Source organism: Cyprinodon tularosa, unplaced genomic scaffold, assembly GCF_016077235.1.
Source record: "Cyprinodon tularosa strain WSP-4 unplaced genomic scaffold, ASM1607723v1 ctg273, whole genome shotgun sequence".
In the NCBI taxonomy this organism is placed as follows: Eukaryota; Metazoa; Chordata; class Actinopteri; order Cyprinodontiformes; family Cyprinodontidae; genus Cyprinodon; species Cyprinodon tularosa.
In genome coordinates, this window is record NW_024038978.1 from 216,284 (window position 1) to 228,271 (window position 11,988).

Below are 11,988 nucleotides of genomic sequence, written 5' to 3' on the forward strand. Positions count from 1 at the left end.
GAGGAATGACAAGAAAAACGACAAGAAACAGGAGGACCATTAACCTGCAGGATCTGAGAAGGAGCAAAGCGAAAGCCACAGCCCATAACTGCAGGGAAAGCTGATCAATGACAATTAAGTAAGGTTAGTAAAAAAAAACAGTACATACTACACTAATGTGATGAGCTTAACCTAAGGAGCTAAAGGAAAATGGCCAATGGGCAAACACAATAATACAAAGGAATTTAAAGAAAATCTGTACTTGAGACGATCACCAAAAGGAGAACCTTAAAGCATGATCAAAAATACAAGAATCTAAAAAAAAAAAAGATACTAAACATGTCATACAATTTAGACTAAGTTAAAACCCCAAGTCTAAGAATCATGTTCTGTTTTAATTACATAACTTTGATTTTTTTTGTGGCAACCCCTTATATAAACATTGTACAGAGCTTAATAATTTGTTTTAATAACATAAAAGAAAACTGCTCTGTTCCGTATTTGATTGATGAGATATATTTAAATATATTATGTTAAGTTTATACTTTAAAAATACTGCAGTTTAAAGAACTGAAAAAGTTAGCCTGCATAAAAACAAACAGAGATGATTCTGCAAACTCATTCAGCTTTCAGTCTACTTCTAGTCTCAGAGCTGCAAATATCACAAGTATGTTAACCTTTAGATTACTGGACAATAAGTCCTATCCAGCTGCATGTGAATTTTGCAGAAAACATTTATTCAATATCCAATTACTATATGAGATTATTTTTTGGATGGTTAGAATAGTGGTAGGACACATTTTCTTCCTAAACATGCAGGACTCAGGCTTAATCCTCCTCCCAGCAGACCCTTTCCCCTTGAAACAGGGCTCCGAGTCAAATCCTTGGAGTTTGGCAGCCAACATCTGTCTAAAGTATTGTCCTTGCCTTATTTCTTCCTCAGTTCTTCTTCAGATCGCCAACTCAGCAAAATAGTGTAAAACTGGATCACGTCCTCAATATGTCCCCTAGATTTACTTAACACAAGTATACTTTGTTGCCACTGACTGATGACAAAGTCGTGGTTCCCCCTCCTCTCTTCACGGTCTTTGTTCAGAATATTATTCAATGGAGTCTAATGAAAAAACTAATGTAATCTGGTGTTTTTATAGCTTCTCTCCCACACAGTAATCAGGAAGGATATAGGCGCTCTGTATCAGAGGATTACATGGTTAAATTGGGGAGGTCAGAGATGCAAAGAGAAAGCTGTATTAAATTATCCTGCAAGTCTTCATTTGAAAGTTGATTTTTTTTTCTCTAAATTGAGTCTTTTCAGTAAAGAACAGAAAAATGACATTTCAAGAGATTAGAATCTAAATGATGTTTTATCAGAGCTAGTCATAAATCAAATGCCTCAGTTTTAACAGCCCACTGGCAGCATATGAACCAAAGCCAGGGGAGCTTTTATTCAAGTTGCCGTTCTTTCACTTTTTTTTTAGCCCCTTAACCCTGTAATGCCAAATGTATCATATTTGATACATACGGTTTCTGAAATGTTTTGCGTCTGACACCTTTTGCATAATTTAATGGTAAAAACTTTGCTCAAAATCCTATTGTAAACAATCAGATATACCTGATAACAGAGGGCAGAAGACTGCACAAAAAATCATCTTGATTTATCGCATAGTAATAAATTACCGTATTAATATCAAAAATGTATTTCTGTTTTTTCTTTTTACATATTTTGTTAAAAGGCCAAATAAGGACTTCAAACAAAAAAAAAAGTTATTTTCTGTTTTTTTTTTTGTTCTTGGATCGGGCTTTAAAGGGTTAAAAAACACTCAGAAAGAAAAATAGGAATTCAGATTTGTGTATTTCATTAAAACATGGCTACAGAATCATATCATTGACTCCAGTTTCTCACTGCTGGGCTTTCTGATCGTCCAAGCAGACAGAGATTTGAAGAATGTTGGAAAAAGAAGGAAGGTTGATTGGTAGTTCTTGTGAACAACAGCAATGTGTTGTCCAGGACGTTACTGTAAGTTCTGATCTCTGCAAGCCCCGATATTAAACTTTAAGTAGGTTCTCATTTATATTACTTACCCTGAGAGTTCACCTGAGTTATTTTGGCAACAGTTTACATTCCACAATCTACTTTTGCTGACAAAGTGTGTGATTTAATCTGTTTAGTTGTTACCACCTACAAAAACAACAGCCTAATACGTTTAGGACAATAACTGGGAATTTCAATAATGCCTAACTTAGTGCTGCACTCGAATGTTCCAACTGTTTGTCAGATTTTCTAACATAGGAAACAAACCCTTAGACTTCATTTCTTCAAATTTCAAGTACTTATACAGTACATTGCTAAAGCAACAATTGTTCTTTGACTCTTTATAAACAACAGTGTCTTCAGTCAAAGGTTTCTCCAGCTGTAAGACTGACCACTACAGAAGATCCTTCCTATCCACTGTTATAAACATTTACAAATACTCATTGAAAAACAAAAAAGAAGCAACAAGAGTTAAACCAACTTTTATTTCTCTTTGGTATCAATTAAGTATTTTTGGATTGAATAGTGTACTGATGCAGTACACTTACTGCATCAGTACACTTAAGCATTAAAACCATATCTGATCCTCTTCAGTCTAAAACCTACTTGAGCACCTAGATTTTAGAAGCTGAGATTCTATAAAATATCAGGAAAGTTAGGTAAATTTTTTGTTGAAACCTTTGCAGAGTTTGCAGGGACCAGAAGTGTCAAGTAACGAACTACAAATACTTTGTTACTGTACTTAAGTACACTTTTTAGGTATCTATACTGTACTTTACGTTACTCTTGGTTTCGGTTTAATGTTTATAAATATTTATTTTACTTCATGTGTGCCATCCAATGCAGATCACTGGCGCCATCCACATCTAGTGAAAACTACTGTAACTGGATGAGTCATAAATTGCAAACACTCATTGGTTAGTTATTCGTCAAATTTATGCTGATGCCAAAGGAAATTATCAGAAGCAAGCAGGTGTTCTTCAAACTGCTAACATGAATTGTCTATGCCATGCTACAATGAAGGATTCAGAAAAAGATGTCGGATAGCCGAAAGGTCGGACACAGGCTAGAGCGTATCGGGAGATGGAGACCAACAAGACCTCTCTCATCCTTGGCCCTATCTCAAAGAATTTTTCAAAATAGTCAAATAATTAAGCTTTCAATCCATATAGTGGCATCTGGCCATTATTTTTAAAGGTTACTTAATACTTTTATACTTTCAGTAGTTTTTGGAGCACATACTTTTTCACTTTTACTTGAGTAAAGAGGTCAAGTTGATACTTCAACTTTTACCTGACTGTTTTTAAACTGCAGTATCTATACTTCTACTTAAATAACAAATGCGTGTAATTTTGACACCACTGGCAGGGACCCTGTAAGAAGCTCATTTTATAACTCCTAGTAGCAACTAGTGCTGCTGTAGTGCTAACTAGATGGTACATAAACCAGAAACATAAGTGGAGACTGATTCCTCTTTCCCACCTAATAAAAAACTATTCAAACCGACAAACAATCAGCTTTTAGTGGCAGTGGAAACAGCTCACTGACCCACATTGACCCAGATCAAACGACTAGGCAAGCGAACCGTTATAATCGCCTTCAAACGGTTCGGCTCCAATCGGATAATTGAACTTTAGTGTTCTCACACTGTAGAAATTCACCTCTGCATTTGACCCATCACCTTGGGGAGCAGTGGGCTGCCACTGTGTAGCGCCTGTGGACCAGTATTAAGGGTCGTGTTTAGGGACCCAGAGTGGCAGACCATGGGAGTGGAGCTTGAACTTCGAACCTCCGGCAGATGCACAATGCTCTAACCATTAGGGCACCACATCCACTTACAGTATACAGCAGGGGCTTCAGACCCAGTTTGACCTACTGATTTACGTGATAACATTAAGCGTAAGGAACATACGTCACATCGTGCCAGATAGGTCTGATTTAACAAGCCAAATAAAACTGCTTACATTCGATAAACATGAAGCAGCACTGGTCAGAGGGATTTGGACGGACAAAAGAACCAAAAAACAAAGCACACTGACTACCCCTGGCTCCCTTCCATGTCTGTCTCCAATTTTTTACTTTCCTGTTTTCTGTCCCACTGATGACATCATCAGTGCTAACCCATCTTGATGGTGTCACGCAGCAGTGGGGTACGGTTGCCATGCTGGAAAGCTGTTTTTTGTTTGCCAATGGGAGGCGAGACAAATGCCGATTGTTAGTGTGTCGACCCAGATTTAAATACCCGCTAATTTCAAGTCAATTTAATTCAAATTAGTTTATTTATAGAGCACCACTTCAAAACACATCTCATCCAAAAACACTTAACAGAGACAATACAATCAGATTGGTTTGGAAAACCAGTTGATTGCATCCAGTCATTGATTGCAAGACATCCTCCTCCTGGATGAGATTGAGGAGATGATTTTTACTTGCATTTTGTTTTTGACTCTAGAGCAATCCCTCACACCAAGCATGCATGTAGTGTGGGTAGAGAGAAAAAACTCCCTTTAACAGGAAGAAACCTCCAGCAGAACCAGGGTCAGTATGAGCGGCCATCTGCCGAGGCCAACTGGGGTTCAAGGGGACTGAAGCAGACATTCACATTTTTCAGAGGGAAAGCAGCTCAGGCTTAAGCAGCATTGTTATTTGACTTCTTTTATTTTGTACAACAATGTTACAGCTGACAACAGCATCTTTGCCTCTGAAAAACACCATATTCACTTCACTAATGAGAAAAAGATAAAAAGAAGAAGTCAAAAGCTGAGCAAAAATGCTAGGGACAAGCAATGTAACAACGGTGGAATACTGCATTTACCCATATTCCACATACTGGTCCACTACAGAAACCCGATCTAAAAGCCAGCAGATGTTATCAAAACCTTTCAGACACTGAGTGCTGTCATTTTGAATGCAAAGGGGTTGTTCTTTAAGATCACAGAGGAGGAACAGAAGCAGGGAAAGATACGTAAGACTGAAGTCACCACATGATCACTTTGGAAATCATCAGAGCAGAGGTAAAGGGTGGGGAGATTAAATGAAGTATGATGGCTATAAAAAATTCATAGAATGCACAAAATTGTGGTCTACTGTGCTGTATTCATTTGCAATAATAATGAGATTGCGTGTTTTTTTGTGTGCCTAGCTTGTGACAGGCTCGTGTTTGTAATAGAAATCCTTTGTTCTTTAAGATTTAACAGTTAGGTCTCATTTTAAGTCTAGTAATCCCATTAGAAACATAAATATGCAAAGAAAAAACACAATTGCTAAACAAAGACGTAGTTTTTCTATTCAATAGAAGTGATATGCAATTGATATTTCAGAAGTCTCTTAGTTGGGTGTGTACGTGTATGTTCTTGTTTTTATACACTGTGGGGCCCATTTTCTGGAAAGATAGCACATTCTGGGGACCAACTGCTCCTTTTGGGGCACTACGCCTGGACCCCACAAGGAAAATTGCTGTTTTTGTGTCATGCGTCACTTCTAGAACTACGATGGGAATTGTGTTTAGGTTGGGGTTAGGTGTGAACCTGTAATGATTAGCTTTAGGGTAAGGGTTTGTAGAAATTAATTGAAGTCAATGGACAGACCCCGCAAAGATAGTGAGATAAGTTTGAGTCTGTGTGTGTGGGGTCGTTGTGTGTGTGTATTTTCACATTAAAGCAAAGCTCTGCTTCTGGGTCTCCAAGCATTCCAGGGGAGTCCGACTGCTGTTCACAGTGAATTCCATGATTCTGTAGCTATTTTCTCTGCTCGTTACCAATCATGCTGCTCATATCATTGAACTGGAAGGAGTCAGGCAATAACTGAAGGGCATTTTGAAGAAACACCAACCACACCTTCATTTGAAGAATAGGATTAAGATGTGTGGCCTGGCAGAACTGCAAATATATGATGTTTTAGGGATGTAAAACATACAGAAGGTAAGTCCATAAAGTGCCTTAGTGCTTTTTTACATGCTTTCTAATTGCAAACACTAACTTTTTTGTGTTTTATAAGGATATTGTGTGATAATTTAACACAAAGTAGTGCAGAACTATGGAGTAGTGGAAAAAAGATCCATGGTTAATTTTAAATTTAGTAAAATAATTATTGTGCCATGAACTTATTGATTAGTGGCAAACAAGAGGTTCTTTTATCTTTGAAGGAGCTGGAAAGATCCACAGCTCAAGTAAGAAAATACTTCAATGGGAAAACCTTAAATTGAAAACTTTGATGCTACAGTATGTAATCAGCTCCCATAGTTAGATAAGACTAAAACTGTACTCTGAGGCCCACATATGTGTCATAACACCACTTATCACCCTGGACACACCATCTGAGTCATATGTTTCCACATTTGAAAACCTGTTAGAGAATATTCTAAAAGCAGCAAAAAAGAGGTAACATAAACTAGTAAATGGGGGTGTAAATACAAATGAACACTATATCTTTTAATTTGAAAACGATTTTGAAAACCAGGAATCAATTATATTATGCTTTTAAATGATGAAACCTAAGCAAAATACATAAAAGGATTAGATTAAGAGTTGCAAAAGTTCAGGACATATGAAAGCTTTACCAATGCACTGGAGAAAGATTTGGGACATTTGAAAATTGAAGTTTAAACATTCACTTTTTGTATTATGAGAAGTATCGGGAGTTGCTTATGTAAAGAATTGACTGCTTTAACAAATTTCCTTCTATCCATCCATCCACTAATCCATTCAGCCATCCATTTATCAATAAACATTTTTAAATGGTCAGGGTTGCAGGCATCCCAGTCCATCAAAGGGCAACATGGAGAACATGGGACAAAGAACATTTATCACACTGAAATCTAAATGTTATTGAACCACTGCGGTGTAGGGAACCAATCCTTTTATTCAAGAAAACATGCAAATCCATGGATAAGGACGAATAGACTCAGGTAAAAACTAGGCACTGTGCAGTCCACATTGTATGCAAGTGTTTTTTTTTTATGGTTTTACTCTAAATATTTTTGTTCTCTTTGATAGTATTGTGAATTTAACATCTTAAGATGTAAAAAACTGAAGAAAGGCTGGCTATATCCCACTTAAAAGAACAAGTGGGTCTGATTCCTCTATGTTAAATAACTAATATACTATGAGTACTTTGTTTAATCTATAAATCTGGAAATCAAATGTCAAAGCCCTAAGGTGAGGTCTTGTAGCCTTGTGGAGACTAATGTGCACTTAAGTGTGGCTGAAAAACATTAAGGTGTCAGAGCCAATGCAGTCAATCTGCACTAATCACACTGTACAAACAGGAAAATGAATGAACACAGAATCAAAAGTATATAAATAAATCCCTGAAGACAATTCAGATTTTCCATTAAAGTATTTCCTTATAAACTTATTCACACATGCTCTCTTAATTAAAGGTGTATAGTTTAATAAACTAACTGTTAAAATATACCCTTAATTAGGGCATTCCATGATGATGAACACTCCAGGCTCCCCATCTAGTTAAGCCCCTGCTATCTAGATCAGATCATACAGTACTATGATTAAAACATTACTTAGCTGTTGTGCTGACACTATCTTTTTTTTCTTTTTTTCATAACAATGACCACATTCACATACAGCCACTGGTGTATCTAAAGTGTCATTGAATGAACGGGCCAGAAGCTACACCTTAATGCAAAAATGAGAAAATTGGTTTCTATTTGCTCCAAGTGTGCAAAATAAGAGATTAGAAGTCAACGTGACTCAATATTGCAAAACTAAAATGCTGCAAATCTAGGCATCACAATGTAAACTAATCATAACAGCCACATAAATGCCTGCTAATGATCATCATCAAAGCATAGAGAAAATCTACAATATCCTGTCAAACCAGGACACAGGATAAATGGATGCATCCTTTCATTTTCACCAGATAGATTACTGTAATGAGTCAGTAAAAACATTATCAGGCAGTTGTAGCTCTAAAATCTCTAACCTTTCCAGGCTAAACTGGGAAAATTAATAATATTAAAGTTCTTAAATAATGCTCTAGCTCCTTTGTTGTGACAACATGTGTTATAATCTTGAGATTATTGATGCTGAACAGAGCGTTATGAACCAATATCTCAGGACATCAGGGGCGTGGTAACTAAATGTTCACAGAACAAGAGCTATTCACAAAGGGAGAAGGATTTAGTCTCTCACCGCAGGAGTCAAACTACTGAAAACCTTAGATGTTCTGAACACTTTATTTTTCTTTAGGTCAAAACTAAAAACATTAGAGTTCACTGTTATTGTGTGCTCAATGAGTGTTCACTACTTTCCTTGTTTAAAGATAGCATTTTTTCTGTTAGCAAAAAATACAGTTTAAACTATTGTTTTTACTCTATTTCCTTGATTCTGTGAGGCACTTTGAAGCCATGATGATTGATTGATGGGAATAACCAACCTTTTTTTCTTTAAACTATTAACTAAGAAGCCAGAAAACACTGCAGATTTACAAAAAAAAAAAAAAAAAAAAAAACTCGGCAAAAGGCAGAAAATCGACCTGCATGCCTGTGGTTGTAAAAAGCAGAAAGCTTCCTTTTGATGGGATTGCCTAAACTCGCTGCTGTATATATGTGGAGTCATCACAGCGCAGTGCCAGACTGCGATGTTAGGCCAATTAGTGGAAGTAGCGAAGCGGCCAGGAGCTGTCCACCGGCCGTGGTGCTGAAACCTGCCGCATCAAACAACGCGCACATACGAACACGTGTCATAGAAGCATGCAGTTTGCTTGTGAGTTAAAATAAAGAATTTTAAAAGCAGCTGGATTATTACTGACAGAGTTACTGCAGGTGTTCAGGCTACAGCAGCCGGTGACATTTAACCCTGTAATGCGCCATTTGAATACTCTAGAAACACACAAGCTCTGAAACTCGTAAGGAAGCTCCCCCACCCCGAATCAGAAACAAAGGCCACAATGATCGACCCAACATGCCGGTAAACCTGGAAACGCACTCACACATAAGCATGGTAGACAAACGCCCATCCCCGCGGTCTCTCTAGTGCGTTGTAGAGGAAACTCTGTAGTTTCCGATAGCTGGCGTTTTTCTTCGATGGTCTGGGTCTCCCGCAGGAGATGCTGGCCCTTGGTCTGCTGAGGATGCTGCTCCGCTTGGTGCTCTCTGAGCCCGCAATGAGCAGCGCCCCATCCCTGGTGGATTCCGGAGCACCGGGGTCCAAGCCGACGAACCCGACTTTGTGCTTCTTTTCTCCGGCTTCAGCTGGGTAAACCCCGCCGTTGAGCGATTTCTGCACCATCCTAAAGTCGAGGCAACTCTGAGGAGTGTTCGGTTCCCTTCGTGCGGGGCTGCATCACCGCTCGGCGCTGAGGGGTGTGTGCTGCTGCTGCTGCTGCTGCTGGATGCAGTCCGTTTCAGTCTCTGTAGAAAGCCCACCACTACAACGGGGCGAATGTGCAATCTGTATCCTGTCTACTTGTCTTTCCTTCAAGCAAGCTGGCAAGGCAGAGGTGAATAAACATTCATTATTCTGTAATAGTTCCGATCTTCTGCAAACTAACTTAAACGAAATGGATGTATAGACTAAAAACATGGACAAGGATGTAAATCCAAATTCAACATTCAAATCAAGCTTTCTTTTTTCGGTTTAAGCACACAAAATTCTGCAAAATCATCTAAAGCTGCAAACTTGAAAAAGAAAATGAATCAATAAAATACTAAAAAGTATTTTATAAAGTAAAGTAATAAGAAAAAGTATTTTCTTTAGTTTTGAAAACACACCCTGATATAACTCTACACCCTCTCCACTCAACTAGGAGAAGAGACAAAGAAGCTCCAGTGAAAGCTTTTATTGGATGATGCACGCCTATGCAATATTCATAGCTGCAGCTTCCTACACTATGATAAATGGAAACCAAAAGGTATGACAAGATGAAATACGATTGGATTTCCCAGGAAACATTAAGGACACAAGGGTCCTTATGAATGACTAAAAGTTGTCATTTCCATCTAGAAATAGAGTACAACCCAAAAATAGTCATACTACTATTTCAAAAATTGTCACTATGCATTTATTTGATTAAGTTGAACTTTCAGAATTAGCAAAACTTTTGTCTTCATCTAAGCCTTCAACTTGTATGTCAGATCCAGTTCCAAAAAGGTTATTTAAGGAAGTATTCCTTATGATCTCCTCCTCCATTTTACATGTGATTAATCTCTCCCTGCTATAGGAATATGTACCAAAGGCTTTTAAGGTTGCTGTGATCAAACTTTTACTTGAGAAACCATCTCTTGACCCATATGACTTGGTCTATTATAGATCTATATCCAATCTTCCTTTCTTATCTACAATTCTTGAGGAAGTAGTTGTCAAACAAGTGTGCAACCACTTACACCATAATAAACTGTTTAAAATTTCAGTCTGGTTTGTAAGCTCATCATAGCACTCAAAACAGCTCTGGTGAAAGTCACTAATGATATTCTCATGGCCTCAGATAATGGACTTGTATCTGTACTAGATCTCATTGCTGCATTTGATACAGTTGACCATAATATTCTTTTAGAAAGACTTGAATAATTTGTGGGAATTAAAGGAACACCACTAGACTGCTTTAAATTGTATCTTTCTAACTGATTTCAGTTTGTTCACGTTAATAATAGATCTTCCACATGCTCAAAGATTACCTGTGGAGTACCACAGGAATCAGTGCTAGGACCAATTCTCTTTACTATATACAGGTGCTGGTCATAAAATTAGAATATCATGAAAAAGTAGATTGATTTCACTAATTCCATTTAAAAAGTGAAACTTGTATATTATATTCATACATTACATACAAACTCATATATTTCAGATGTTTATTTTGTTTAATTTTGATGATTACAAATGACAACAAATGAAAATCTCAAATTCATCATATCAGAAAATTAGAATATTACTGAAGACCAATAAAAACAAAGGATTTATAGAAATGTTGGCCAACTGAAAAGTATGAACATGAAAAGTATGAGCATGTACAGCACTCAGTATTTAGTTGGGCCTCCTTTGGCCTGTATTACTGCAGCAATGCGGCGTGGCATGGAGTCGATCAGTCTGTGGCACTGCTCAGGTGTTATGATAGCCCAGGTTGCTCTAATAGTGGCTTTTAGCTCTTCTGAATTGTTGGGTCTGGTGTATTGCATCTTCTTCTTCACAATACCCCATAGATTTTCTATGGGGTTAAGGTCAGGAGAGTTTGCTGGCCAATTAAGAACAGGGATACCATGGTCCTTCAACCAGGTACTGGTAGCTTTGGCACTGTGTGCAGGTGCCAAGTCCTGTTGGAAAATGAAATCTGCATCTCCAAAAAGTTGGTCAGCTGCAGGAAGCATGAAGTGCTCTAAAACTTCCTGGTATGTGGCTGCGTTGACCCTGGACCTCAGAAAACACAATGGACCAACACCAGCAGATGACATGGCACCCCAAACCATCACTGACTGTGGAAACTTTACACTGGACTTCAAGCAACGTGGATGAAGTGCCTCTCTTCTTTTCCTCCAGACTCTGGGACCTTGATTTCCAAAGGAAATGCAAAATTTACTTTCATCAGAGAACATGACTTTGGACCACTCACCAGCAGTCCAGTCCTGTTTCTCTTTAGCCCAGGCAAGACGCTTCTGACGCTGTCTGCGGTTCAAGAGTGGCTTGACACAAGGAATGCGACAGCAGAAACCCATGTCTTTCATACGTCTGTGTGTGGTGGTTCATGAAGCACTCACTCCAGCTGCAGTCCACTCTTTGTGAATCTCCCCCACATTTTTGAATGGGTTTTGTTTCACAATCCTCTCCAGGGTGCGGTTATCTCTCTTGCTTGTACACTTTTTTCGACCACATCTTTTCCTTCCCTTCGCCTCTCTATTAATGTGCTTGGACACTGAGCTCTGTGAACAGCCAGCCTCTTTAGCGATGACCTTTTGTGTCTTGCCCTCCTTGTGCAAGGTGTCGATGGTCGTCTTTTGGACAACTGTCAAGTCAGCAGTCTTCCCCATG

The 11,988-nt window shown here is 38.3% G+C and overlaps 1 protein-coding gene across 8 annotated transcripts in view; it reads right to left on the bottom strand.

Annotated features, from left to right (window-relative positions):
- LOC119786497 (potassium voltage-gated channel subfamily KQT member 2-like) overlaps positions 1-9,759 on the bottom strand; it is a 49,545-nt gene extending 39,786 nt beyond the window's left edge. For all 8 annotated transcript variants that reach the window (XR_005281190.1, XR_005281189.1, XM_038289923.1 and 5 more), the window contains exon 1: positions 8,960-9,759. Coding sequence is in view for 6 of the 8 variants with exons in the window: in XM_038289923.1 (XP_038145851.1) it covers positions 8,960-9,258 (299 nt within the window). In the remaining 2 variants the exon portion in view is untranslated. The remainder of the gene's footprint in view (positions 1-8,959) is intronic.
- Positions 9,760-11,988: the final 2,229 nt, after the last annotated feature.